Source organism: Coregonus clupeaformis, unplaced genomic scaffold (assembly GCF_020615455.1).
Source record: "Coregonus clupeaformis isolate EN_2021a unplaced genomic scaffold, ASM2061545v1 scaf0057, whole genome shotgun sequence".
Lineage (NCBI taxonomy): Eukaryota > Metazoa > Chordata > Actinopteri > Salmoniformes > Salmonidae > Coregonus > Coregonus clupeaformis.
In genome coordinates this window covers 831,799-858,352 of record NW_025533512.1, presented here as the reverse complement: position 1 = coordinate 858,352, position 26,554 = coordinate 831,799, and the positions used below count along the sequence as shown (strand labels likewise).

At 42.8% G+C, this 26,554-nt stretch overlaps 3 protein-coding genes across 6 annotated transcripts in view; 1 reads left to right on the top strand and 2 right to left on the bottom strand.

The window, feature by feature from the left end:
- Positions 1-2,100, top strand: part of wnk4b (WNK lysine deficient protein kinase 4b) — a 68,689-nt gene extending 66,589 nt beyond the window's left edge. Inside the window, exons 17-20 of the mRNA XM_045212859.1 lie at positions 311-878; positions 1,418-1,623; positions 1,710-1,804; positions 2,010-2,100. Of these exons, the coding sequence (XP_045068794.1) occupies positions 311-878; positions 1,418-1,623; positions 1,710-1,804; positions 2,010-2,012 (872 nt within the window). The 3' untranslated portion in view covers positions 2,013-2,100. The remainder of the gene's footprint in view (positions 1-310; positions 879-1,417; positions 1,624-1,709; positions 1,805-2,009) is intronic.
- A 3,078-nt stretch (positions 2,101-5,178) lies between these two features.
- LOC121569047 (cytochrome c oxidase assembly factor 3 homolog, mitochondrial) lies at positions 5,179-7,699 on the bottom strand. The gene is made up of 2 exons (XM_041879651.1): positions 7,480-7,699; positions 5,179-5,718 (listed from the first exon to the last, which is right to left on the bottom strand). Exons 1-2 carry the CDS (start codon positions 7,658-7,660, stop codon positions 5,612-5,614), a joined length of 288 nt encoding a protein of 95 aa, XP_041735585.1. The 5' UTR covers positions 7,661-7,699; the 3' UTR covers positions 5,179-5,611.
- Positions 7,700-10,181: 2,482 nt separating this feature from the next.
- LOC121569048 (rho GTPase-activating protein 27) overlaps positions 10,182-26,554 on the bottom strand; it is a 32,646-nt gene continuing 16,273 nt past the window's right edge. The window contains exons 3-19 of one of the 4 annotated variants that reach the window (XM_041879652.1): positions 16,600-17,058; positions 15,985-16,197; positions 15,781-15,882; positions 15,465-15,587; positions 14,868-14,954; positions 14,470-14,532; positions 12,974-13,041; positions 12,763-12,850; positions 12,544-12,645; positions 12,324-12,422; positions 12,150-12,234; positions 11,860-11,985; positions 11,651-11,749; positions 11,490-11,567; positions 11,240-11,374; positions 10,985-11,090; positions 10,182-10,819 (exon numbers count right to left, since the gene is read on the bottom strand). In XM_041879652.1, the coding sequence (XP_041735586.1) occupies positions 10,642-10,819; positions 10,985-11,090; positions 11,240-11,374; positions 11,490-11,567; positions 11,651-11,749; positions 11,860-11,985; positions 12,150-12,234; positions 12,324-12,422; positions 12,544-12,645; positions 12,763-12,850; positions 12,974-13,041; positions 14,470-14,532; positions 14,868-14,954; positions 15,465-15,587; positions 15,781-15,882; positions 15,985-16,197; positions 16,600-17,058 (2,211 nt within the window). In that variant the 3' untranslated portion in view covers positions 10,182-10,641. The remainder of the gene's footprint in view (positions 10,820-10,984; positions 11,091-11,239; positions 11,375-11,489; positions 11,568-11,650; positions 11,750-11,859; positions 11,986-12,149; positions 12,235-12,323; positions 12,423-12,543; positions 12,646-12,762; positions 12,851-12,973; positions 13,042-14,469; positions 14,533-14,867; positions 14,955-15,464; positions 15,588-15,780; positions 15,883-15,984; positions 16,198-16,599; positions 17,059-26,554) is intronic. The other 3 variants (XM_041879654.1, XM_041879653.1, XM_041879655.1) reach the window with 3 other exon arrangements.

The following is a 26,554-nucleotide window of genomic DNA, read 5'->3' as shown; positions in this document are numbered from 1 at the left end:
CGATACTGTGGATCATTAATTTATTAATTCACTTTTTACTCTGTACTTGTGTGACCCCAAGGTACTCTCTCAAGCAACATGACTTAAATCAATGTACAATTAAGTCTGCCCCCCAAGTGCCCAACCAAAGTGGTACACCTCTAGTATGAACTTTGATGAGAAATACATTGTTGTGTAGATGAGTAGGCTGGCTTGATGTCAATGACTCTTTGTAGACACCATTATAATGGGTGTCAATTACATAACGTGACATAACTCTCGCTCTCTCTCTCCCCCCGCTCTCTTCTCCCCCCCCCTCTCCCTCCAACAGAGAAAAAGCCTACCGTTACTGTCGGCCGTTTCCAGGTCACACCCAGCAGAGAGATCCCTGCAGCCTCCGCTAGCCCCGCCCAGGATCCTCCCCAAACCCACCCACAACACCAAACCCCACCCACAGTCACCGTTAGCACCAGCCCTTCCTCCCAGGACAGTGAATCTGAGACCAGCACCGAGGAGCAGGGGGGCGAATCAGAAAACAGCATTAGCACCGTAACCGTGTCCCCTCACCAGCAATCCCCCGGCGGGCCGCTGTGTAACCTAGACATCGCCCACTCCGTCCCTGGAGGCTCTAAGCAGACAGAGCAGGAGGACCAGCAGGAGAGCGAGGAGGAGCCAGACAAGGAGCAAAAGGAGGGAGAAGAGGAGGAGCTGAGGAGAAGGGGGGGCCGGAGGCTGAGCCTGAGCCTGTGGGAGGGTACGGCGGGGAGCCCCCAGTTCAGCGGGAGCAACCTGAACCAGCCCTGGATGAGCTACACACGCAGCGCCTCGTATGTCAGCAGTGACGAGACCGAGAGCGAGGACGAGGATATGTGCGAGGAGCTACAGGAACTCAGGGACAGGTGAGTGGAGGAGAGGAGGCGCAACATTGCTGTTTTTGAAGTTAAGTCTCTGAGGTTGTGAACAAACACACAGGCAAAGTAGAAAACACCAATCAAGGTCACCGGTTCCTCCCCAGTCCTCCAAAACAAAACAAACGAGTTATAGCCACACTGTTGATAGGAAATAGAAGTGTGTCTTTATCACTCTAGTTGAATTAAAAAGGCTTCTAAGAACATGTGCAATAAGGTCATAAGCATCGTCATTAGATCATGACATAAGGTTTTGAACATTCTTAGAACTTGGTTTGTCAACACCAAATGGTCATTATACCAAAATTATCTTCCAAATTCAAGACCTGACTGTGAAAACACAAAACACCAATTCAAGCTAACTTAATAAAACTCTTCTTACCACTTCTTTTCCCCTGACCTTGACCATCTTCACCTTTCTCAACACTTCCCTGTCCCATTCACTCTCTTGTATTCCCTCCTCCTTGTCCTCTGTTCATGTTCTGTGCCCTCGCTCTCTTTCTTCTTCTCCTCCCCTCCCTCTCTCTCAGGCACCTGTCAGAGGTGCAGGCCCTCCAGCTCACTCAGAAGAGGGAGATCGAGGCGCTGTATGAGCGGATGGGGAAGGTGCCTCCCCCTGGCATTGTGTCCCCCGCCGCTATGCTCAACAACCGCCAGAGGCGCCTCTCCAAGAGCGGCAACTACCCCGGCTCGCGTAGGAACAGCCTGCAGAGACTGGACATACTGCCCCCTGCAGGTCAGTTGGTCTTGTAGTAGTTACGTTGCTGTCTGGTTGGGAGTTCGTTATGACTTAGCTATTCCCTCCATGTCTTACATACACAGGGATCATGCGTAAAAACTCAGTCAGTGGCAGCAGCAGTGGCTCTCAGGAGAGGTCCAGTAAAGGGGTGACCTTTGCCCCCGACTACAACCGGATGGTGAGCGAGCACCCTGTCTGACCCATGACCCCTGAACCCTGACCTTGTCAGTCTGAACAATAACATAGTAAATTTTGACAGGTATAATCCTTATAAAAACCTGTGCAGTGATGCAAATTATATGTTAACGTAGTCACCTTGGTTTTTCTTTGTTAACCTGCTTGGTTACACTACGCCCTCTGACCTCTGACCTATCTCCTACTAGTGAGACGTGTCTCCCTGTGTGAGCCGGAGGACTGGGAGTTGGGGCAGGTGATACTGTGGCTGGCCGCCTCCCCTCCCAACCACCAACCAGGAAGAGAGGGAGCCCACTGGTGACCAATAAGTTGCCCAGCCCAGTGCTGAACAGATAGCTCCCAGGTTGAGCCTTGGGGTGGGGAAACCGGATGACCAGAAGACATGGGCCTTTTCTCAATTGGTTTGCTCAACTCTTGTGTCCTCTCTCCTCTGTCCTCTCTCGCCTCCTTTTGAAAAAGGTAATTGAGGAGAGGTAGCAAGGAGAGTGAACGTGGACGAAAATGCGCTTGTATGAAATGAGACTTCTTCTCCACTCAGGCAAATTACGTTTACAGGGGTGGATCCCAAAATAAATGTGTAAAGTGATCAAAACAAATGAAGTTAGTTGTGCAAGACATTTTATAGATACAACTATAAGTAGCATTTTGTTTTTAAACATATGCATGCTTTTCTCCATCAACAAAAAACAAAAGCTGATTCAAAGGGGGTGTGGCAGATTTCTAAATTATTCCGCAAAGGACTCGGGGGGATACACATGACTATCCTCCATGAAAGGTGGCTAACGAGGAGGGAAGGACACTCTTCCGTTCGCTTCGACTACTTATCAGTTTCTGGGTCACGGAGAAGAGAGGACGAAGGAGAGAGGGTGGAGGACGGACTTTTTCCCAAATGAGAAAAGGCCATGGTCCAGCCACAAGATGGGCCGCACTAAACACTCCTCCTAAGGACGATGGATAAGGATCCCATTGTCAGAGCACCAAAGCACCCCATCTGCCATCTAGTCCATGAGTTAGTATTGTGACACCAAGCCAAGGATGTCCCCCTCCCCATCTTAAGGATGCTAAGCTTATATAGCTGTGTGTAGCATCAGGTCAAATGGAAAGTGAGGATAGGAAGGCTAAAGGTGTGTGTTTCTGTGTGTGCTCTTATGCTGTTGCTGCCTATGCTAGCCCTGGAAAACACACATCCCAGAAGCCCTGCTCTCTCCTGCACTTAGTCATCCAACTGCTGCAAGCAGCAACTACTCTTAATACAATATGACCCTATTCAATCCGAAGTACTGAAGATCCGCTTTATGTTGCGATTGACAACTAAAGGCAATGTTCCCGCGGTCGCGGAGACTGCATTCACGGTGAACGCTGCATATGTCGGCTCAATCAGAAAATACTTTAACATTTTTACGCGGGTCTTCCGCGATACTTCGGTGATATGGATGGAATCCAGCCCTAGCTAAACAGTGTTTTACTGTCCAAATGTTATGAATCAGGAGATAAGATAGCTTTAGCAGGATGAGATGTAATCATTGCCTTCAAAACAGTGTATTTGTAGGGTTTGCAATATTGCAAATATTGTGTAGGGTATGGGATGAACAAATATGCATCTATCTAATGTATTGACCGGCAAGTCAGGGAAGCAGTTTTCCATTTTGCAGCTTACTTAGTGTGCCAGGCGAACTAAATCAAGTACACCTAAATAAGAGTAAATCCAAGCGGCCTGCAAGTATCAGAAAAAAATCAGAGCTGTGTTTGGTGCAAACAAATGTTCCTGAAGCAACACAAATCAAACAAATGGTGCATGAAAAGCTAAATGTCACTTTATTGAATCTACACTGAACAAAAATATAAACGCAACATGTAAAGTGTTCGTCCCATGTTTCATGAGCTGAAATAAAAGATCCCAGAAATGTTCCATATGCACAAAAAACGTATTTCTCTAAAATGTTGTGCACAAATTAAGTTTACATCCCTGTTAGTGAGCATTTCTCCTTTGCCAAGATAATCAATCCACCTGACAGGTGTGGCATATCAAGAAGCTGATTAAATAGCATGATCATTACACAGGTGCACCTTGTGCTGGGAACAATAAAAGGCCACTCTAAAATGGGCAGTTTTGTCACACAACACAATGCCACAGATGTCTCAAGTTTTGCAGGAGCGTGCAATTGGCAAGCTGACAGTAGGATTGTCCACCAGAGCTGTTGCCAGAGAATGTAACTTTAATTTCTATACCAACGTCATTTGAGAGAATTTAGCAGTACGTCCAACCGACCTCACAACCGCAGACCACGTGTATGGCGTCGTGTGGGCGAGTGGTTTGCTGATTACAACATTGTGAACAGAGTGCCCAATGGTTGGGGTTGAGTTATGGTATGGGCAGGAATAATCTACGGACAACGAATACAATTGCATTTTATCGATGGCAATTTCAATGCACAGAAATACCGTGACCAGATCCTGAGGCCCATTGTGAGACCCATTTTTTAAAAAAGGTATCTGTGACCAACAGATGTATATCTGTATTCCAAGTCATATGAAATCCATAGATTAGGGCCTAATGAATTTATTTCAATTGACTGATTTCCTTATAAGAACTGTAACGCAGTAAAATCTTTGAAATTGTTGCATGTTGCGTTTATATTTTTGTTCAGTATACAAACACTCCAGGTCTTATAATATACTAAACGTTGTTCATTTGTTACTCACTCTCTATGGCCTAGTAATAGAGGTACTGGGTGTCACTTATCAGCCTTTATTTTTTAAAGCATACAGTGGATGCTTTAAAAACGTATTTTATCTTCTTAATATATGGATTGATACAATGCACTTTCCATAGGGTCGTTCACTATTAGTATTGAACAATTGCGTCCCTATAAATAATAGCGGGGTAAAGATGTATAGTTATGACCCTAATATATTTTAAATCAGTATGCGTGCCTATGCATTTAGAGTTGGTAATTATTTGATTAATGACAAAGAACTGAAGCTGTGGAGAATTCTGAGCTATTTGCCTTCAAGTATGCACATGGGGAACGATTGTAGAACACATTAAATATATTACTCAGATTGTATTATTCTAAATCAAGACATCAACAGTAAATATACAATATATATTTAGATAATGTCATGAGCTCTATTTTGTTGTCAATCATGTTGCTAGAAAACATACTGCCATGCAGATTCTGTGCCTTTACCATTTTTTTTAACCTTCCAAGCGTGATTGTTTCCTAAATCATATTTGTAAATATTGCTAATAAATGACTTCAACATCATGCACTGTTTTCTTGAGTTTTCTTTCCCTGTAGGTTGATGTCCAAAATCATCACGAATTGACTTTGAAAACTCAAAACTGATACACCGTCAAGTAAATAAACAATTTATTACACAGTAATCATCTAATTGCAGCATTACGTTCCATTTCATTCTATAACAACATCCGAATGCCATGGAATAGCCCACCTAACACGTAAGCTTTCCTCTTTATTACGAGGCCAAGTAGTTGCACAATACACAAACCATGTAATATTATTAAACAACCTCTTATTATACAGCAAGTGATATTATATTCAGAAAAAAGTTTGCAGGGTATCCAGGTCTAGAGCATATGTGTATGGTTACATCTCTACAAAGCATATTGAAATAACAAAAATGTATGGGAGCCTCTGCCATTCAAAAACAAGTGTGTATCTGGCGCCATCTTTTGGCCACAGTTGCGTATGTTAGCTTGACAGTCCAGTCCCGTGTGAGCTCAGCGTCCACTGTTCCTGTGCAAGTAAGGGAGCTGGGAACATCCCTAGGAATTGGTCCCTGTCCTGGGGCCTCTGATGTAATTGATCTTCGCCTCGTTATCAATGTCCTCCATGATCCTCTCCTGCTTCACTGAGAGGATAGTGTAGCTGACTGAAGACAAGAAATGGTTAAGGCCACAAAACGGGCAGGAGTAACTTGCGCCATATTGAGTGCTGTGGATCCTTTTAGAGCAGTGAGAAATGACACCACACAAACTAGCTAGGAACCTATTTGGTGACATGACATGCTAACGTTAGCAGCTAGCTAGTGATTAGCTAAGAAACATATTGTTTTTGCTTCCTATCATGAATTGGCTATACATTCATAAACCATTTCGCTCTTAAAGAGACAGTGTACAATTATGACTAATTTCAATGACAGGTTTTTGAATCAACATGTTATCTTTTTATAATAAACAAATGTCTTTACAGTTTATAGGGCTCAAATGTAGCTAAAAAATATAGGCCCAATATAGGCTACATCTCAATCAATGTGTAACTGTGTTGTTTTTATCGCACTGCTTTGCTTTATCTTAGCCAGGTCTTAGTAGTAAATGAGAACTTGTTCTCAACTGGCTTACCTGGTTAAATAAGGTGGGGGAAAAAAGAAAGAAAAAAAAAAACATTCTGCTGCTTCTACATTTTATGTTGGGATCCTAACTTAAAAAAAAAAAAATGTACATAATAATAATAATATAATATGACACTTAGCAGACGCTTTTATCCAAAGCGACTTACAGTCATGTGTGCATACATTTTTACGTATGTAAAGCCCTATTTGCCGATACTTCCTCAATTCCCGACTTGGAAGATAATGCATGTCCTCTAAACTCCCATGGCTAGTTGCAGGTGGTTCGTTTGAATTTAGAAAATGCTCTGTTATTAAATCAAATGTTTTGCTCCATTAAGTAATCCAACAATGTGTACACTGTCATCTTGTCTAGTTCAAATCTTCCCTCATTGATTAAGACAGCTGGGTGTCCGCCCAGAAAGGCCCGTTGAATGACACCACAGATTATCCATTTTATTGACCAGATACTCTTAAGTGGCCGCTCTAACAATGAAAATTAATGTCTTAAAAAAATGGAAGCCAGTCAGGAGTAGGCAAATCAGGTGGGTCCATTTTAGCCATTGAGGGCATACGCATGTGAACAGAAACAACTCCGATATAAAGTGTTTATTCTCAAAGTTGCCGGGATGTCACGTCCTCCTTATATCAGTACACTCGTACCAACCTATGCTTTACAAAACTTCTATTCGATGAGCCACATGTAGAAAATAAGCCATTAAATTTTTTACAAATTCGACACTCATTGACCTCCATACAAAAACTCCTCATTTGGTGAGCAGATAAAAAACGAAAAACACCACCTGCTGGAGAAGACAGATTTTGGGCCCAGTTATCCATCTTGCTTCACCTCTTCCTCTCTGATGACACTCACCTGTCTCTATCAATGAGTGTTAGGCTATTCTCAAACCTTAGGACGTCCCTACTCTTTACATTAACTTAAATGGGGGATGGGAACGTCCCAAGGATCCCGGATTGCAGACCATCAATGAGAAGATTTTAAATAGTCAAGATGGCGGTGTACACATTGTTGTGTTAATTCATGGAGAACAAAAATTGACTTTATTTAATATAATAACAGAGCATTTTCTAAATTCAAACAAACCACCAGCAACTAGCCATGGAAGTTTAGAAGACAAGCGTTGTCTTCCAAGTTAGGAATTGAGGAAGTATTGTCAAGTAAATGTTGGTCAAATTCTCTGTGCTACGCTTTACACTACCTAAAAGTATAACGCCTTTCATCCAGCTGGAACAGTAGTAATGGTCCGACTGGAGTTATGTATGAAACCCTAGATGAAAGGATACACATGCCGATGACAAACGCCCCGATAGCTAGTCCAGTTATGCGGTTGCGACTACGTATTTTTAGCGCGTTCTTCTTCCAATAGTTGAGATCTTGTCTTTTCATGAGAAGTTGTTTCTGTGCGGCTGTAAGTTGCTCCTTAGAAGCGACCTCTCCAACTCCTTGAACACCCTTTTCAGCCATTTCTGTGTTATGTGTCTGATAAAAGTGACGTAGGTTTTTTCTTCTTTGGTTTGTGACTGTACTGGACAGCCCAACAACTGGTGCATTACCGCCATCTATCGTTTTGGAGTAGCCTACAAAGACCTCACATGCTGGCTGCGTTCCAGCACGTCTTTATTGCAGTCGCGCTGCGCAGACCACCAGTTAGTGGAAAGTAGACTACTCCAGCCATTCACAGTCAATTAAAATGATATTATTCCATCTATAAACGTTGTCTTCAAACTCTCTCAGAGATTTTGCAAATACTTCAATTCAAAGCTTTTGGGTAATGATTTGCAGGGTGTTATAGGCTAATTATTGTCTTCACGCTGTCACTTTAATTAATCCTCAATAATTTAAGGTAAAATAAATCAGTGAAACATTGACATAGAAATTACGTTATTTTATTAAAAGAACATTCATTTATAAGGTAAGATGAACTCTTATGTACAGAGAAAAAACGTTTTTCAAAATATCTTGATATATTGTTGTTGTCCTTGTTCTGTAATAACATTAATACTATAAAAAAGCCATAATGTACAGTTATGCTCTATCTTAATATATTTTCATATGTACTGCCCATAACATACAACCACGTTATGCATAATGAACCACAATATTGTCGCTAGTGGTATTCCTTGATAAATTCACAGCCTTTTTCTAAAGGAGGAAGTAATCAATAAATCCCCATCCCTTAAAAACCACAACTACATTAAGGCTGTGGTATGTTATTTGTATGGCTCTCCAAAAGGATGGCAAAAACAACAATTTTAATTGGTTTGATAAGGAATATCTCATCATTGTATTGTTGATAAGGTAACATTCGGGAAGGTATACCAGATTTAATATTTTTCATAGACTTTAACATATAGTTAAGAGGTCATCCACTCTAAAGACCGATCTGTCTCAGATATGTCACTCCATACCATGGATACAACATCAGAATATTCCCCCAAATACAGTGAGGAGAACAAGTATTTGATACACTGCCGATTTTGCAGGTTTTCCTACTTACAAAGCATGTAGAAGTCTGTCATTTTTATCATAGGTACACTTCAACTGTGTGAGACGGAATCTAAAACAAAAATCCAGAAAATCACATTGTATGATTTTTAAGTAATTAATTTGCATTTTATTGCATCACATAAGTATTTGATCACCTACCAACCAGTAAGAATTCCGTCTCTCACAGACCTGTTAGTTTTTCTTTAAGAAGCCCTCCTGTTCTCCACTCATTACCTGTATTAACTGCACCTGTTTGAACTCGTTACCTGTATAAAAGACACCTGTCCACACACTCAATCAAACAGACTCCAACCTCTCCACAATGGCCAAGACCAGAGAGCTGTGTAAGGACATCAGGGATAAAATTGTAGACCTGCACAAGGCTGGGATGGGCTACAGGACAATAGGCAAGCAGCTTGGTGAGAAGGCAACAACTATTGGCGCAATTATAAGAAAATGGAAGAAGTTCAAGATGACGGTCAATCACCCTCGGTCTGGGGCTCCATGCAAGATCTCACCTCGTGGGGCATCAATGATCATGAGGAAGGTGAGGGATCAACCCAGATCTACATGGCAGGACCTGGTCAATGACCTGAAGAGAACTGGGACCACAGTCTCAAAGAAAACCATTAGTAACACACTACGCCGTCATGGATTAAAATCCTGCAGCGCACGCAAGGTCCCCCTGCTCAAGCCAGTGCATGTCCAGGCCCGTCTGAAGTTTGCCAATGACCATCTGGATGATCCAGAGGAGGAATGGGAGAAGGTTATGTGGTCTGATGAGACAAAAATTTAGCTTTTTGGTCTAAACTCCACTCGCCGTGTTTGGAGGAAGAAGAAGGATGAGTACAACCCCAAGAACACCATCCCAACCGTGAAGCATGGAGGTGGAAACATCATTCTTTAGGGATGCTTTTCTGCAAAGGGGACAGGACGACTGCACCGTATTGAGGGGAGGATGGATGGGGCCATGTATCGCGAGATCTTGGCCAACAACCTCCTTCCCTCAGTAAGAGCATTGAAGATGGGTCGTGGCTGGGTCTTCCAGCATGACAACGACCCGAAACACACAGCCAGGGCAACTAAGGAGTGGCTCCGTAAGAAGCATTTCAAGGTCCTGGAGTGGCCTAGCCAGTCTCCAGATCTCAACCCCATAGAAAATCTTTGGAGGGAGCTGAAAGTCTGTGTTGCCCAGCGACAGCCCCGAAACCTGAAGGATCTGGAGAAGGTCTGTATGGAGGAGTGGGCCAAAATCCCTGCTGCAGTGTGTGCAAACCTGGTCAAGACCTACAGGAAACGTATGATCTCTGTAATTGCAAACAAAGGTTTCTGTACCAAATATTAAGTTCTGCTTTTCTGATGTATCAAATACTTATGTCATGCAATAAAATGCAAATTAATTACTTAAAAATCATACAATGTGATTCTCTGGATTTTTGTTTTAGATTCCGTCTCTCACAGTTGAAGTGTACCTATGATAAAAATTACAGACCTCTACATGCTTTGTAAGTAGGAACACCTGCAAAATCGGCAGTGTATCAAATACTTGTTCTCCCCACTGTACATGTACACCTACAGTAATATATATTTTCTTCTTAAAACGAAACATGAGCCCATTGCCAGGTATTGTCATCGGATCCATGGCAAACTTTTGATCTGTCACCGTGTTCATCCATTTTCCCCTTTTCCCTCAACTTTCTTTTGTCAATGTTCTTGGGAGTGGAAGTACCAAAACAGATGGATGAATGGATGGGTGGACAGCACGAGTTTGAAACTTGGGATAAAGGTTGAAGACTTGGAGTTACCACAGTTAAAGGCTAGTTCACTGACAGAAAAAACCTCCCTTTTGCCATCTTTTACCAAATCTAGCAACCCATGTAACTATCAGTCTTTTCCCAGGACTTGGCAACCCCCATTGTCGCTGTCCCGCTTCACTCATGGGTGCCATAGAAAATGTCTCAGCTGGGGGCAAACACAGTCTCAAACTCTTTGAGGATGAGCTCCACAATCTGGTTCTGGAAGACCATGTAAACAGTGATGTTTGCCGACTCAGTCTGGGGCCTGAGTAACGTAGGGCCAAACACGATGGCCACACTCTGGACTGACATACGGTTCTTTTCACCAAACTCAATCACTCTGGAAGAGAAGAAGAGGAGGGGATGAGGAGAAGAGGGAGTGAGAGGAAGTATGAGGAGGGTGGAAAGTGTTTAGTATATCAGTTATTTATATAGTTTTAATAGTTTTATATAAAAATATATATATATAAAAAAATTGCCGGTTTCTACCACAACAAGCACTCACTTGAGGAGGTGTTTGAAGAGGAGGTGCATGGTGTCATGGTTGGGCAGAGGGAGGGACCTCACCAGGTCACGGAAGTACGACACCTTCTGGGGATAGTCCTGGATTTCTACCAGAGAAAGTGTCATCCCAAATGTCCATTTATTCACATCCTTTCATGCTATTTAGGTCTGATGTCAGTTCATTATCATCATGTTATTTGAGTGTGACTATTGAGATGCATCCAGAATGTTTTATTAGGGCCTGGCCTAGACTTACTGATGGCAGCGATGAACTTGTCGAAGAAGCTGTAAGGGAAGAGAGGTTCAGGCAGCTCCCTCAGGAAGAGCTTCAGCGCCCCCGTGATCACATGGATCTCCTCCCACTGACCATCCTCCAGGTCCAGATTTTCCTCTGGCGGGAGGGAGGGAGGGAGAGAGAGCATGAGGACAGAGAGTGTGGTTGATAATACTGCAAGATAATCCATCGACAAATTCATTACTAGTCCTTGAAACTTGTCTTGCTTTACCATGATCTGCTTTGTGGCGTAGTCTCTGAATGACAGCTAGATTCCCACTAACTCTGTAGATCCCATCAATGTCCAGACCTAAGGGGAATGCACAATGTGTTACCTCTTTAGAGCTGGTAAAGGTTGATATTATGTTATCAGGATTAAGAAGGAATACCTACCTCTAATCTCCACTGCCCTGATGCACTTCTCCATAAACCTGGGCACAGTGCTGTTCTCTCGATGGCACAGGGTGTCCAGATGACAACCAAACACATTATCTAGAGAATCACGATGAAAATAATTCTGAGTAGTGTAAAGGTATCATAAGATTCAATAGGTAATTATTCTGCTATAAATCATATAACCATGTTATAAAGCCCAGTCTTACCTCTTATGTAGCCCTTCTCCTTCACTGACTGCAGTGTGGGCCTCCTCTGGAGAAACTTGCGTAGTTTGGTGCGGACACGCCCCTGATCTGATGACTCGGCACTGATGCCTGGCGTAATTTTGGTGGCTGCAGGAGGGGGGAGGGGGCAATTAATGATGGGTGCAGCTTTCGTAAACTACCTGATCTCATGCCCAGTTCTCAAATATCGACATTTTACACCTATTTACACCCCTAAAGCATTGAAAGATCTGGTGGTTCGTAATAGTAGGTTGTAGGACACTCATACGTACAGATGGTCCTCTTGTCTCTCTCTGAAGCAAGTGGAGATTTCTCCATAGGCTCCTCCTCTTCCTCTTCCGACAAGTGATCTTGGTCCTGAGAGAGGAGAGGTTATAATGAAGACTGACGCCCCCTTGGCCTGCTCTAATTAGAACTTGTTATATATATACCTCCTGGATACTCACCAGCTGTCTGACGGTGTCCAGTATGATCTTGTGCCAGTCACAAATGATGCTCTCTGTGTCATACTGGACCAGGTACTCACACCCATGACGCGTCTTCAACTGGAGCGGGAGAGGGAAAAAGCCATACCAAGAGTTCAATTAAATTAATTTTGATTCAGTTCCTGAATTGAATGAAATGGAACTGACTTCAACCCTGATAGACCTTAAACAGAGCCCATACCTCCAGTACGTTCTTCTTGCTGGACTTGTCCTTGGGGGCCCAGCCCACAGTGGCTCCCCGCAGCTCCACTGTGTACTCTGGGGTGATCTGATTGGTCTTGTTCTGAGGAATCACGGACCAATGACATTCATTCAACAGACTAATCCTGACAAGCAAATACAATGACCTTATTTTCTAAAGTGGTGGTTGTGAGTGGTTACTGTAGCAGAATGTTCTTACAGAGTTTCCAGAGGGTGCAGATTTTGGGTCTTTGTGAAACGTGAGGATGCCACCATGCAGCACTGTCCACGACTGACTCCAATTCTTCCTATTAGAAACCCCAGACACAGAAAATAAGGAATCATTCAGTGTTCATTCATTGGTCCATTGTGCAAATGCTATCAATAAACATCACAATGTGTTGTAATTTTTGAGGTTTACTTGACATTACCTAATTCTTTTCCCATTGTCAGCCACCCTGGTTTTGTTCAGGATCCCTGCCTTCTCCAGTAGATGTGTCTAAAACAAGCAAAATAGAGACAAATATTACCAAATATCACAAATGACAGAGAGAGAGTGTATGAACATTTCTACTAATGGTGATTATCAGGAACCCACAGACCTCGGATCAGGTTGAAAGATTGTGTTAGTCATAGTGTACTGTACGTACATCAGTGGAGGCTGCTGAGGGGAGGACAGCTCATAATAATGTCCGGAATGGAGTGAATGGAATGGTATCAAACACATGGTTTTCATGGTTTTCACTGACATACATAGGTACATGAGTTAAGAAGTTAGTACCCACATAGAGACATATGCCACTGGACATTGCCCATAGGCCTACTGGCTGATATGAACATTGGACTGTTCATATTAGCAGATTATTGCAATTGTGGACTATAATTTTAGGCCTGGATAAAGTATTTCTGTGACTTTGCAATGCATATGCTAGGCCACTAGGTGGCAGCAACAAATGTTTGTGTTGGCCGTTCCAAGTTATGCTGAATTCTTGGGCTATGAGTCCATAGGTAAAGAGCAAAGAGCATAAGTAGCAGATTCTTTACAGCTTTGAAATGTGAGTCAGGTGTCAACATGGGTGTGGTCAAACTTTAGTATGTGTGTGTGTGTGTTGTGTGTGTGTGCATCTGTGCATGAGTGCACAATTATACATGCTTGGGCGTGAGTGTGTGTGTTTGCATGGATTTTCCTGCTGATTCATAAAATGGGAAATTATCCTTTGGGGTTGACTTTGCTTATTGCATTGACATTCAGCACTTTGACATTACTGTACCTACTACAAAAGACAGCACCATATGTACATTCAGTACAATTATTTGAAAGGCAATGCAATAAAATATGGTGTCAATCAGATCTGAAAGTACTGCCCAACAAGCCACAACTTGCAAAAGTCCAATAAAAACAACTACAAATGCTCACTCTCTCCACTAGGGGGTAGTGTGAATGGTGGTCTATCATGACACGATCATTTAGCACAGGGTTGATTCAAATCATCAAAGCTTGATGATGAGTTGGTTATTTGAATCAGCTGTGAGTGCTAGGGCAAAAACCAAAACGTGCACCCAGGGGGGGCCCCAGGACCGAGTTTGGAAAACCCTGATTTAGCAGATGCTTGTTATCAAGATCACTTTCTTATCCACACACGAAGCGAAGAGAGAGAACAACCCATCCAAAGTTAGTAGTTTCACTTAAACACCACTTAAGAAACTCTTAATCATCCATTTTAAGAGCATACATGTATAGTATGTACTGTAACCAGTATCTAAACCATTAGCTCCCCTTCCCAAGTGCCGTTAGTTCTCCTATCCAGTTCTCTCATAGTATGTTAGTTAGATAAAAACACCCACACACCACCAGAATGCAATGCCTGTCTGGCAAAGTACACTATGCATCTATCTATCAGGCCTGACGTGGGCCGAAAGAACCTACGTGCTCATGATGTGAGTCTGTGCTCAGATGTGACAGTCTACTCCGTACTCCCAACCTATCAGTCTTTATGGAGAAAACAATACAAGTCTTCAATTAATGGAATAATGAGTCTTCAGGCTCTGTCATTTAGCAGTCTATGTGTACTGTCTGTACAATATAGTAAATTTTATTGAGTTAGTAGAAGGGTTGGGGTCAATTCCATTTCAGGAAATTAATTAATTCAATTAATAAAATTAACAATAAAATCATTGTTGAAAAATAATGCAATTTCCAATTCAATTATTGTGTGTACTAGTCAAACACATATCATTTCTTATTGAGTGCCAATAGAAAATGACCTGACAAAGATCCCTATGGATTCAAAACCTTATCGTGTCGTACGTTCTTACTGTACTTACATGGTGTGGCGTCTCGGGGGAGTTGCCTGAGCTGGATGCTTCACTGGTGACGTCCGAAACGTTTCTCTTATGTGTTGGAAAGAACCTCTGCCAAACGCGAGGGAGGGAATTGGGTTCAGGTTGGTTAGTCAACAATAGTCGATAGGGCCTTATTGTTCGAACAGAGCTTCCCTCTTCAGTAGAAATCCTGTCAAATCTTATGAGTCATAATTCTATCCGCTTTCTCCCCTGCCCCCTCCATTCTTGTTGTAGTTTCTCCCATTTAGGTTTGTAAGTGACCTCCTGAGAGGAAACCAACTAGGGCAGGTGTTTCCATCTCCTGTTGAGGGGGTCGACGATGACACATACACAACGACATCATTCCACAAGGGCATTGTGCATAAAGCTGTGAGGGCCAGGTGTCTCATGTCAGGGACTAGTCCTAATGGCTTGTTTGCTTGGGAATACTAGAACTGCAAATGCAGCAGTTTCTATGTTCCTATACCGTAGTGCCAAATTCAGTCTAGATGCCAAAAATAGATTCTAATGGCCCATAAATGTCTGTTACTATACCAACGGTGTGAAACCCCCTTCAACGCCCCTGTCCATGCTACTCACGTTGTCTTCTTGGGAGGGGCCAAACTGAGCTGGGCCCATGGTGTGTCTCCAGTTCTTCAGAACCGGCGGGCTGTCCTGGTCCACTCCATTCCCCACCTTGGGCAGACTGGGTGCAACCAGGAGCTGAGAGGGTTAACAGAAACAAACAATGTAAAGGCCCTGGCCTATTAAATCAAACCCAGTAACTGGTTATCTGAGGTAAGGACATTTTATTTTCACCCATGTACAGTACAGAGTTACCCCATACAATGTCAAGCTCTTTGAGACCTTGTAGAAAGTCCTATATAAAAGCCATTCAACCATTCCTTGAAATTACAGTATTGCTTCTCTCCACCTCTGCTGGAAGGTTCCACTGGGATCTAGAGCCGTCTCTCAGGTAGTAGTACGTCTTTCCTTTTTGATCCACAGACTTGAGCCACTGCCAGGATACACACAGGACAAAACAGTGTATGACACACAGTGCATGGTTTCTCAAACCACTACCCTTTGAAAGCACTGGACCTCCATTCAATAAACTTACCTGCTCCTGTGTGCGTTCGCTGGTGAATACGGTCTTCCCATCTGCATCCATGGAGCGCTTCCAGCCCGCCGGGACACTGACGTCTAGAATGGCCCGAGGTATGACAGCCTGTTTGGCCTGCGGCATGGGCAGGAGGTCTTTGGGGAACACCAAGGAGGAGATGTCTGGAGCCTCGTGGTCTTCTGTCAGGTAGTCTTCCTTTGGGAGAGGGGGCTGAGGAACAGAAGATTCGCAAATGCTTTTAAGATGGAACTCAAACTGAGTGGCCAATTTATAAAAAGTTTATGACATGGTTCATAACATGCTAGAATTCTGCTCAAATGGCAAACATTCTTAGTAACTTGGCTAGTAACACTTTGAGAATAAACAGCAAAAAACTAAATAATGAATTCCATGCGTATGCCATAGCAGGCTTAAGACTTAACTAGCTAATGAACTAACAAAACAAGACTCCCTCAAGACCATGAAGCAGATGTTAATGCACTGTTGTCTGACAGAGACTGCTTTAGCAGTCAACAATCCAACAACACTTTCCACGGTCCTATATTTTAGAAGCCTTATCTGTTGATGAGCTTGAAACAATGGCCATATTAGTCAAATAAAGCATAAGCTAACCCCTACCGGTCCTCCGTCTGGGAGCTTCAGCACAGGAGGCTCAGTAACAGGAGAGGAAGGGGAGATGGGCACCGGAGCTGCCCAGGACGTGGCCCCAGATGAGGGGTTATAGAAGTAGTTTAGACCGGTGGTCTCATCCAACACCTGTTCCCAGTTGGAACCCTTGGATGAGGCTGGTGAGAGGGCCGGGGCCGGGGAAAGGGCCGGGACAGCCAGTGCCTCCTTGGGTAGCTCCATGTCCGTGGAGGGGAGGGGGCTGCGGGGGTCGGTCCAAGTGGTTTGGCCCGTGGCCGGGTGGTAATAGAACTCTTTCCCGCTGTCCTTGTCAGTGTGCACCTGCCATCCCTCCTGGCTAAGGGGCAAGTCAGGACTCAGAGCTACTGCCAGAGGGGATTGTGGGGTGTTCTTCAGCTCGGTAACGTTGGCGTAAACAGCAGTGTTGGGGCTGGCATTCTCCACCTGGAGACAGAGAGGAAAGAGAGGTAAGGTCAGTCATCAGGAATAACATGAGGAGGAAGAAACTTTTCACCCCCAGTCCTAAATGGCCAGCGAGCCACTAGTCAATAATATATTTTGCTCTATATGAACAGAGTACTGACAGCCTGCGTACTACTACCCAACCTCACCTTATTTGCAGTGAAGCCAATGGCCCCATCAGCCCCTATGAGAACAATCAGTGAGAATCTCCACAAGACAAAATACAGAGGGGTAAAAAGTCCTCTCTACCTGCGCCTCCCTTTACTCTCATCGGGTAACAAAGCACTGACTTGGGATCAAATATCAAATGGGATCAAATATCATTCTCCCAACCCCTTTGTTTGGATATGCTGAGTTACCCAACTCATCACAATTTTCAAATTCTTCATAAAGGAGTACAGACAACACCACCATTAAATTGTAAGCTGCCTTTTTTCAGTTTTATTGGAAATGGCCATTCGACAGTAATATCCGCATCCAAAAAGTGATCTGTCCTGTTAATGTATTTTCCGAACCCTCCATACATCTCAGGGGTGAGGAAGTGAAGAGCAAAACATCCCATCTCAAACAGAGTAGATTTCCACCACATGGAGTGGAGTAGATCACAGGGAGCTATGTGGCAGATAGCCACTTCATAGACAAACACAAGCACATTTCAACATGAGCCAGACCAGCAGATGATAAAAAGCTATAAAGACTGGGGAAGTTTGGACGACAACGCAGAGGATGTCACAGCTAACTTCGCAAACAGCAAAATACAGTATTGTAGGCCACATTTACATTCGAGTAATGTAGCATACACTCTTACCTAGAGCGACTTACAGGAGCAATTAAGGTTAAGTGCCTTACTCAAGAGCACATCAACAGATTTTTCACCTAATCGACCTTTCGGTTACTGGCCCAACGCTCTTAACCGCTAGGGTACCTGCCGCCCTCACATGTAGGCTAAGTACTGCTGGCATAGAATTTAATATGTATTTACATTGGCACATAGACACAAAAATTAGGACAGGCTTAGTGAAATGACCATAAAGTCTTAGAATAGTGGTCAGGAAGGAAAATACCATAATTGGGAAGCACCACCCTTAGGTACTTACCTGGGAGACACCCAGAAAGGTCACAAGTCTGTGCCTGAAGATACGGCAAGCCTTGAAGATCATGTCGGTCATATTCACTGAAAAAGGCACCTCTTCGAACAACGTAATTATCAAATATGTTACATCCCATCAGGGATATAACCTTTTAACCAGTAGATCCAAAAGCAGAAGTGTTGGCAAGGACATACCACAGGTTTTTCAGATCATGTACCAGTTCCTTCTTTTGATTACTACCTGGCTTGAAGAGGTGCTTTTTCAGCTTTGAAAACATTTTAAAGAAATGTTGAAAATGCCAGAGACCAGGGAATAACTGTCTTCGGGTTGCACCTTGTAAAACATATATTCTTCATTAAAAAAAACAGCTTTTAAAGAAAAGCCTGACTCATAGGTAAGGTTTCTTTGGTATCGGCAAAGGATCTTAGCAGGACTCCTCTGTGTACCACATACACTGGCCTGAACACACAGACAGATTAACTTATTTAGAAGTCAGTTAAGAACAAATTCTTATTTACAATGACGGCCTACCCCGGCCAAACCTGGATGACACTGGGCCAATTGTGCACCACCCTATGGGCCTCCCAATCGCAGCCGGATTGTGATACAGCCTGGAATCAAACCAGGGTCTGTAGTGACGCCTCTAGCACTGAGATGCAGTGCCTTAGACCGCTGCGCCACTCGGGAGCCCCTGACTATACCAACCTAAATACCAACCTAAATACAAGAGAAACCCAAATAAGATACATGCCTGGGTGGAGGGAGGGAGTCGACTGTCCAACTGTCATTTCCTCTCTAGATGGGCTAATGGAAGTTTTGAACATAAACAAACATCCCAGTTGGGTCGTTTTGTTTGTATACTGCTTACAACATCTCGGCCGTAAAGTACCTGTGTAATACTCATGCAAGTATAAAGTAAAACACTAGAACACATTAATACACACATACCTCTATGCATGAAGGTACTCTAAAGTCTAAAATGCATTGTATAGACGAGGGGTATACATTGAGTGTACAAAACATTAGGAACACCTGCTCTTTCCATCACATAGACTGACCAGGTGAATCCAGGTGAAAGCTATGATCCCTTATTGATGTCACCTGTTAAATCCACTTCAATCACTGTAGATGAAAGGGAGGAGACAGGTTAAAGAAGGAATTTTAAGCCTTGAGACAATTGGGTATTGTGTATATGTGCCATTCAGAGGGTGAATTGGCAAGACAAAATATTTAAGTGTCTTTGAACGGGGTATGGTAGTAAGTGCCTGGCGCACTGGTTTGAGTGTGGCAAGAACTGCAACGCTGCTGGATATTTCATGCTCAACAGTTTCCCGTAAGTATCAAGAATGGTCCACCACTCTAAGGACATCCAGCCAACTTTAAACAACTGTGGGAACCATTGGAGTCAACATGGGCCAGCATCCCTGTGTAACGCTTTCGACACCTTGTAGTCCATGCCCCAATGAATTGAGGCTGTTCTGAGGGCAAAAGGGGGTGCAACTCAATATTAGGAAGGTGTTCCTAATGTTTTGTACACTTAGTGTAGGTATATGTGTGCATGATGCAACAGATGACAACATCATAAAAATAACTCCAGACTCTTCTACCAACATAATTGTTTTGTTATTCAAATGGACCCTGCGACAGACACACCCTAGCAACCACCTGGGTTACAAACCTGCAGGCTAGAGGATGATGCTCACAATCCTAGAATTACTATATAATAATCACTATACAGTTCTGCTTAATTAGACAAAGTAACAAACGTTACAAAGTAATAAACATACTTTGGGCAATGAGAGCATGGGCAGCAGTAAATATGCAAGCAAAACTCAAAACAAACACTCACTTACTTTCAAGTTTCGGTTAACAACACCTGATAAGTTCTTCTTTGCGGTGGGAGAGTTGTCTTTGGAATGTGGCAGTGGCTACTGGCTACACATTCAGGTTAAAACGTCAAAACCTGGCTGTGGAAAGCCCCAGTTTTTATAAAGTAGATATGAATGAAGCTTAGCCTACCCCTCTTCATTTACAGTAGTAACACTACAATAAGCAACAAGTGCAGGTGCATGTAGCAGAAGAAACTGAAATGCTATTAATAACAGATGCGTAATAGTAATAAAAGTGATTGTGGTGATGATTATCTTTCAATCAACCGGAAGCACATAGTTTCTTATGTGCTAAAGCCTCCAAGCTAAATAGCATATCAGCCTCCTCAAACCAAACCAAATTGAAAGGATACCAGAATGACAGGTTCAAACAAAGCAATGTTAAAACATTTTGCCAGTCAGCAATACATGTCATGCCAACCATTTGTTTGGAGTCAAAGTGGAAAGCGGCAATATGGTGACTTTTTGTCATCTCTCTATGATAGACCTACTGTCACAGAACGAGAAGAGATAACACACCTTTACATCAGATTATGTTCCTGGCTGCATGTATCCAAGCAGGTCATGCTCAAGTATTAACTTTGTGCTTGTGACTCATTGTCAATGATTGATATCTACTAGCAATGAAAACCAAGATGGCATTCCTCCCTTGTAGTGTGACCCCTTCTCCCTGGCATGGCTGGGGCAAACCTTGTCATGCCCGTCATCATTATATTATCACACTTACAATTAAATCAAGCCTTTTGACATTGCATAAACAGGAACAAGGAAGTCAATGACAATTACAGATGTACATACTTTACCCAATGTGTCCTTTATGATAATGTAATTGTGTATAATGTGCCAGAATATTAGAGAAATTACAACGGATTGACACTTTACGGTTTAAAATGAACTACAACTGATTGACACTTGATGGTTTAAATGTACTATTGTAAAACCACTGTACTGGAATAGAGATACACTGAGTGTACAAAACATTAGGAACACCTGCTCTTTCCATGACATAGACTGACCAGGTGAATCCAGGTGAAAGCTATGATACCTTATTGATGTCACTTGTTACATCCACTTCAATCAGTGTAGATGAAGGGGGGGAGACAGGTTAAAGAAGGAAGTTTAAGCCCTGAGACAATTGAGACATGGATTGTGTATGTGTGCCATTCAGAAGGTGAATCAGCAAGACAAAAGATTGAAGTGCCTTTGAACGGGGTATGGTAGTAGGTGCCAGGAGAACCGGTTTGAGTGTGTCAAGAACTGCAACGCTGCTGGGTTTTTCACGCTCAACAGTTTCCCGTGTGTATCAAGAATGGTCCACCAACCAAAGGACATCCAGCCAACTTGACACAACTGTGGGAAGCATTGGAGTCAACACGGGCCAGCATCCCTGTGGAACGCTTTCGCCACCTTGTAGTCCATTCCCCAATGAATTGCGGCTGTTCCGTGTGCAAAAGGGGGTGCAACTAAATATTAGGAAGGTGTTCCTAATGTTTTGTACACTCAGCGTATATGGACAGATTGGAACTATATTAGAGCATAATCTCAGTCTCGCTTTATACTGTCTTCATCTTAACTCTTCGAACGCTCACTCAGTATTGACCATAGAAATCAGGTGAGGTGACTGAATGCTGCATGGCAGTGAGTGCCACATGGTTTCCTGGTTGTTGTCCCTTTCCTTTCAATCAACCGTGGACTCACTCATCAATTCCTCATATCGATAAACTGAAGAAAAAAAACTGCTGACACTATCTAGGTGTAAATAGACAAGAGTTATGGACCCATATTGAGCCTGTAGGTAAACAGGCGGCTCTTGTGGGCCAGAAATGCACATGAGATATTTAGAGTAATAGTAAGTAGCCTATAGAGCATTACATAAATACCCCCCTACAGAACAAGAACACAATCAATACCTGGGCTATTTTGCATCTGAGGGTCAACCACTGTGTATGTCAGAGGTCATTGACAGACACTGTGGTCTATGTCATTTTCATATACAGTATATTGACAAGATAAGTCAACTGGAGGAAGGTAATGTTTTAAAAAAATGGACTGTGTGCTCAAATAATACGAGGCTATTGCCAGTGGCCAAAATGAAATTTGATAGAAATGAATGCTTGCTCTGAATCACTGTAATTTACACTACATTTACTGTTACACTTAGTAGCTATTAACGCGGGTAAAATCCTATTTAAACAGAGCAAAACCTCAATCCAAATCTAAACAACAAATGGAGCCATCATCGACCATGACAAGGGCAAATTACCTGTTTAAAGTTTGTTTGGTTACTTCCAGGCTCAATGTAGACTATCCTTCAAAGATATCAATTAGAAGTTATAGACTTCAGTTTTCGTACAGTATTCACCTCGCTATTCCACACTGTACACTCGCGCATTCCATGCCCTCCTTGTCAGGGACGCTACAGCACAGGTAGTGCCATTGCCTAGCAGCAGAAAGTCTTGAGGGAGTGGTTGCGATGTTCCACAGTTTAACCCTCTCCTGCCTGCATTGACAGCGAGCGCACATAATGCAGCCAACACAACAGTGATACCTGGCATAACTAAATAATAACGTTTTAGAAAATCATGTATGCGTGTAATTGAGAAATACTGAAGGGAGTATCGTTACTCAATCGCCTGTTTACATTTAGCTAATTCAATAATTATGTCATGAGAACATTTCAGGATTCAGGAGCTCTGCAGACAGTTCTGCTCAAGCGCTTGAATGTGTGTGTGTGTGTGTGCGCGTGTATGTGAGCTTGCGAGCGCGCGTGTGGCATGGGGGCTAGCCTATTGGAGTGGAGTATGGAAATGTGTGTTTATGTGTGTGTGTTTCCAGTTGTTTGGGGCGAGGCTTGCAGCCCTACAGTACAGGAAAGGGCTCCTCCTTTGTTTCGTAAACACACAGCACAGCACAGCCGCCCAGGGATAGCCCAGGGGAAGCTGCTAACTGGGTACTATGGCTAGGTGGGTGTACCTAATTTCTACCAGCATAAGACTGCTGAACAGTTAATCAAATGGCTACCTGGACTATTTGCATTGACCCCCTTTTTTACACTCAAACAGTCACACTCCAAACTCCACTATGGCCAAGACCAAAGAGCTGTCAAAGGACACCAGAAACAAAATTGTAGACCTGCACCAGGCTGGGAAGACTGAATCTGCAATAGGTAAGCAGCTTGGTTTGAAGAAATCAACTGTGGGAGCAATTATTAGGAAATGGAAGACATACAAGACCACTGATAATCTCCCTCGATCTGGGGCTCCACGCAAGATCTCACCCCGTGGGGTCAAAATGATCACAAGAACAGTGAGCAAAAATCCCAGAACCACACGGGGGGACCTAGTGAATGACCTGCAGAGAGCTGGGACCAAAGTAACAAAGCCTACCATCAGTAACACACTACGCCGCCAGGGACTCAAATCCTGCAGTGCCAGACGTGTCCCCATGCTTAAGCCAGTACATGTCCAGGCCCGTCTGGACTTTGCTAGAGTGCATTTGGATGATCCAGAAGAGGATTGGGAGAATGTCATATGGTCAGATGAAACCAAAATATAACTTTTTGGTAAAAACTCAACTCGTCGTGTTTGGAGGACAAAGAATGCTGAGTTGCATCCAAAGAACACCATACCTACTGTGAAGCATGGGGGTGGAAACATCATGCTTTGGGGCTGTTTTTCTGCAAAGGGACCAGAACGACTGATCCGTGTAAAGGAAAGAATGAATGGGGCCATGTATCGTGAGATTTTGAGTGAAAACCTCCTTCCATCAGCAAGGGCATTGAAGATGAAATGTGGCTGGGTCTTTCAGCATGACAATGATCCCAAACACAACGCCCGAAGCATTTCAAGGTCCTGGAGTGGCCTAGCCAGTCTCCAGATCTCAACCCCATAGAAAATCTTTGGAGGGAGTTGAAAGTCCGTGTTGCCCAGCGACAGCCCCAAAACATCACTGCTCTAGAGGAGATCTGCATGGTGGAATGGGCCAAAATACCAGCAACAGTGTGTGAAAACCTTGTGAAGACTTACAGAAAACTTTTGACCTGTTTCATTGCCAACAAAGGGTATATAACAAAGTATTGAGAAACTTTTGTTATTGACCAAATACTTATTTTCCACCATAATTTGCAAATAAATTCATAAAAAATACTACAATGTGATTTTCTGGAATTTTTTTAATCATTTTGTCGGTCATAGTTGACGTGTACCTATGATGAAAATTACAGGCCTCTCTCATCTTTTTAAGTGGGAGAACTTGCACAATTGGTGGCTGACTAAATACTTTTTTCCCCCACTGTACATGTACATATTACCTCAATTACCTCAACTAACCTGTACCCCCGCACACTGACTCGGTACCGGTACCCCCTGTATATAGCTTCGCTATTGTTATTTTATTGTGTTACTTTTATTTATTTATTTTTAACAAATATTTCCTTACTTGCTTTAAAAAATTTAAATAAATTCTGCATTGTTGGTTAAGGGCTTGTAAGTAAGCATTTCACGGTAAGGTCTACACCTGTTGAACTCAGCGCATGTGACAAATACAATTTGATTTGATTTGTATCCAATACACTCACTGAGTGACCGAAACAGAGAAGAGTGCACTTATTGCTTAAGAGTTATAAAAAATGTTATAGTACTGTGAGTGAGACATGATCAGATGATCGAAAGCTCATTGAGTCATACTGCATGTTACATCCTGTCCAATATGCATGTTGCTATTTTTACTTCCACCTCAAAGCATCTAGCAGTTATTTATTCTCATGATGTTGCAGTCAGACACAGGCTACATTTAGAATTACTTAGCTACTAAGGCAAGAAGAAAAGTTCATGCTCTTATGACTGTCTACACTTGAAGAGTTTATTTCCAAAATGCTATATCCACCAATTTTTCACATTTGTGTTTTTTCATCAGAAATTATTGCTTATGGGTACCTTCATGTGGGAGTAAAATATTACTGTTACCAGATTATTTATTCGTAGATTTTAGATGTTTATGAAAATGTTTTTTTTTGCTAAACGTTATGCAGTATATCCATTCTTTAGCTGGAATGGAATGTTTGTATCCTGTATATTTGACTGTAATATCTGGTTGTCTCACCTAGCAATCTTAAGATGAATGCACTTACTGCAAGTCGCTCTGAATAAGAACATCTGCTAAAATGACTAAAATGTCAAATGTTAATGTTTTACATGCAGATCTCATATTACTGTATAGAATCATTTAAAAAAATTATATTGATGTCACAAATGTATCATTTCTACATTTCTTTTTTTTAATTTAGTTATTTGTTATATTTGACTATGTTAAACCTAGCAGTACTACTTATTTCTCTGAGAGTGAGGCAGATATATAGTATTTAGCAAAAAATATGATTATTTGTCTCTGAAATGAAACATCAAGTGATAGATTTTAAAGAAATACATGTCTGTCATTGAACCCCATCAAATCAAATCAAATCAAAATGTATTTGCCACATGCGCCGAATACAACAGGTGTAGACATTACAGTGAAATGCTTATTTACAAGCCCTTAACCAACAATGCAGTTTTTTAAAGAAAAATGTAAAATAAAGTGTTAATTAAGAAAAAAAAAGAAAAAAAAGAAAATAGCTAAAGAGCAGCAGTAAAATAAAATAGCGGTAGGGAGGCTATATACAGGGGGGTACTGGTACAAAGTCAATGTGCGGGGGCACCGGCTAGTCGAGGTAATTGAGGTCATATGTACATGTGGGTAGAGTTAAAGTGACTATGCATAAATAGTAAACAGAGTAGCAGCAGCGTAAAAGAGGGGGGTGGGGTGTGGGGGGGAGGGGGCAGTGCAAATAGTCTGGGTAGCCATGATTAGCTGTTCAGGAGTCTTATGGCTTGGGGGTAGAAGCTGTTGAGAAGCCTTTTGGACCTAGACTTGGCGCTCCGGTACCGCTTGCCGTGCGGTAGCAGAGAGAACAGTCTATGACTAGGGTGGCTGGAGTCTTTGACAATTTTTAGGGCCTTCCTCTGACACCGCCTGGTATAGAGGTCCTGGATGGCAGGAAGCTTGACCCCAGTGATGTACTGGGCCGTACGCACTACCCTCTGTAGCGCCTTGCAGTCGGAGTCCGAGCAGTTGCCATACCAGGTGGTGATGCAACCAGTCAGGATGCTCTCGATGGTGCAGCTGTAGAACTTTTTGAGGATCTGATGACCCATATCAAATCTTTTCAGTCTCCTGAGGGGGAATAGGTTTTGTTGTGCCCTCTTCACGACTGTCTTGGTGTGTTTGGGCCATGATAATTCGTTGGTGATGTGGACACCAAGGAACATGAAGCGCTCAACCTGTTCCACTACAGTCCCGTCGATGAGAATGGGGGCGTGCTCAGTCCTCTTTTTTTTTCCTGTAGTCCACAATCATCTCCTTTGTCTTGATCACGTTAAGGAAGTGGTTGTTATCCTGGCACCACACGGCCAGGTCTCTGACCTCCTCCCTATAGGCTGTCTCATCGTTGTCGGTGATCAG

Excerpts from the sequence above, each read along its gene's own strand:
- LOC121569047 (XM_041879651.1), bottom strand. The coding sequence starts at position 7,660 with ATGGCTGAAAAGGGTGTTCAAGGAGTTGGAGAGGTCGCTTCTAAGGAG. Across the intron at positions 5,719-7,479 it reads GGCGTTTGTCATCGGCATGT|TCAGCTACACTATCCTCTCA; the intron begins GTATCCTTTCAT and ends TCTTGTCTTCAG.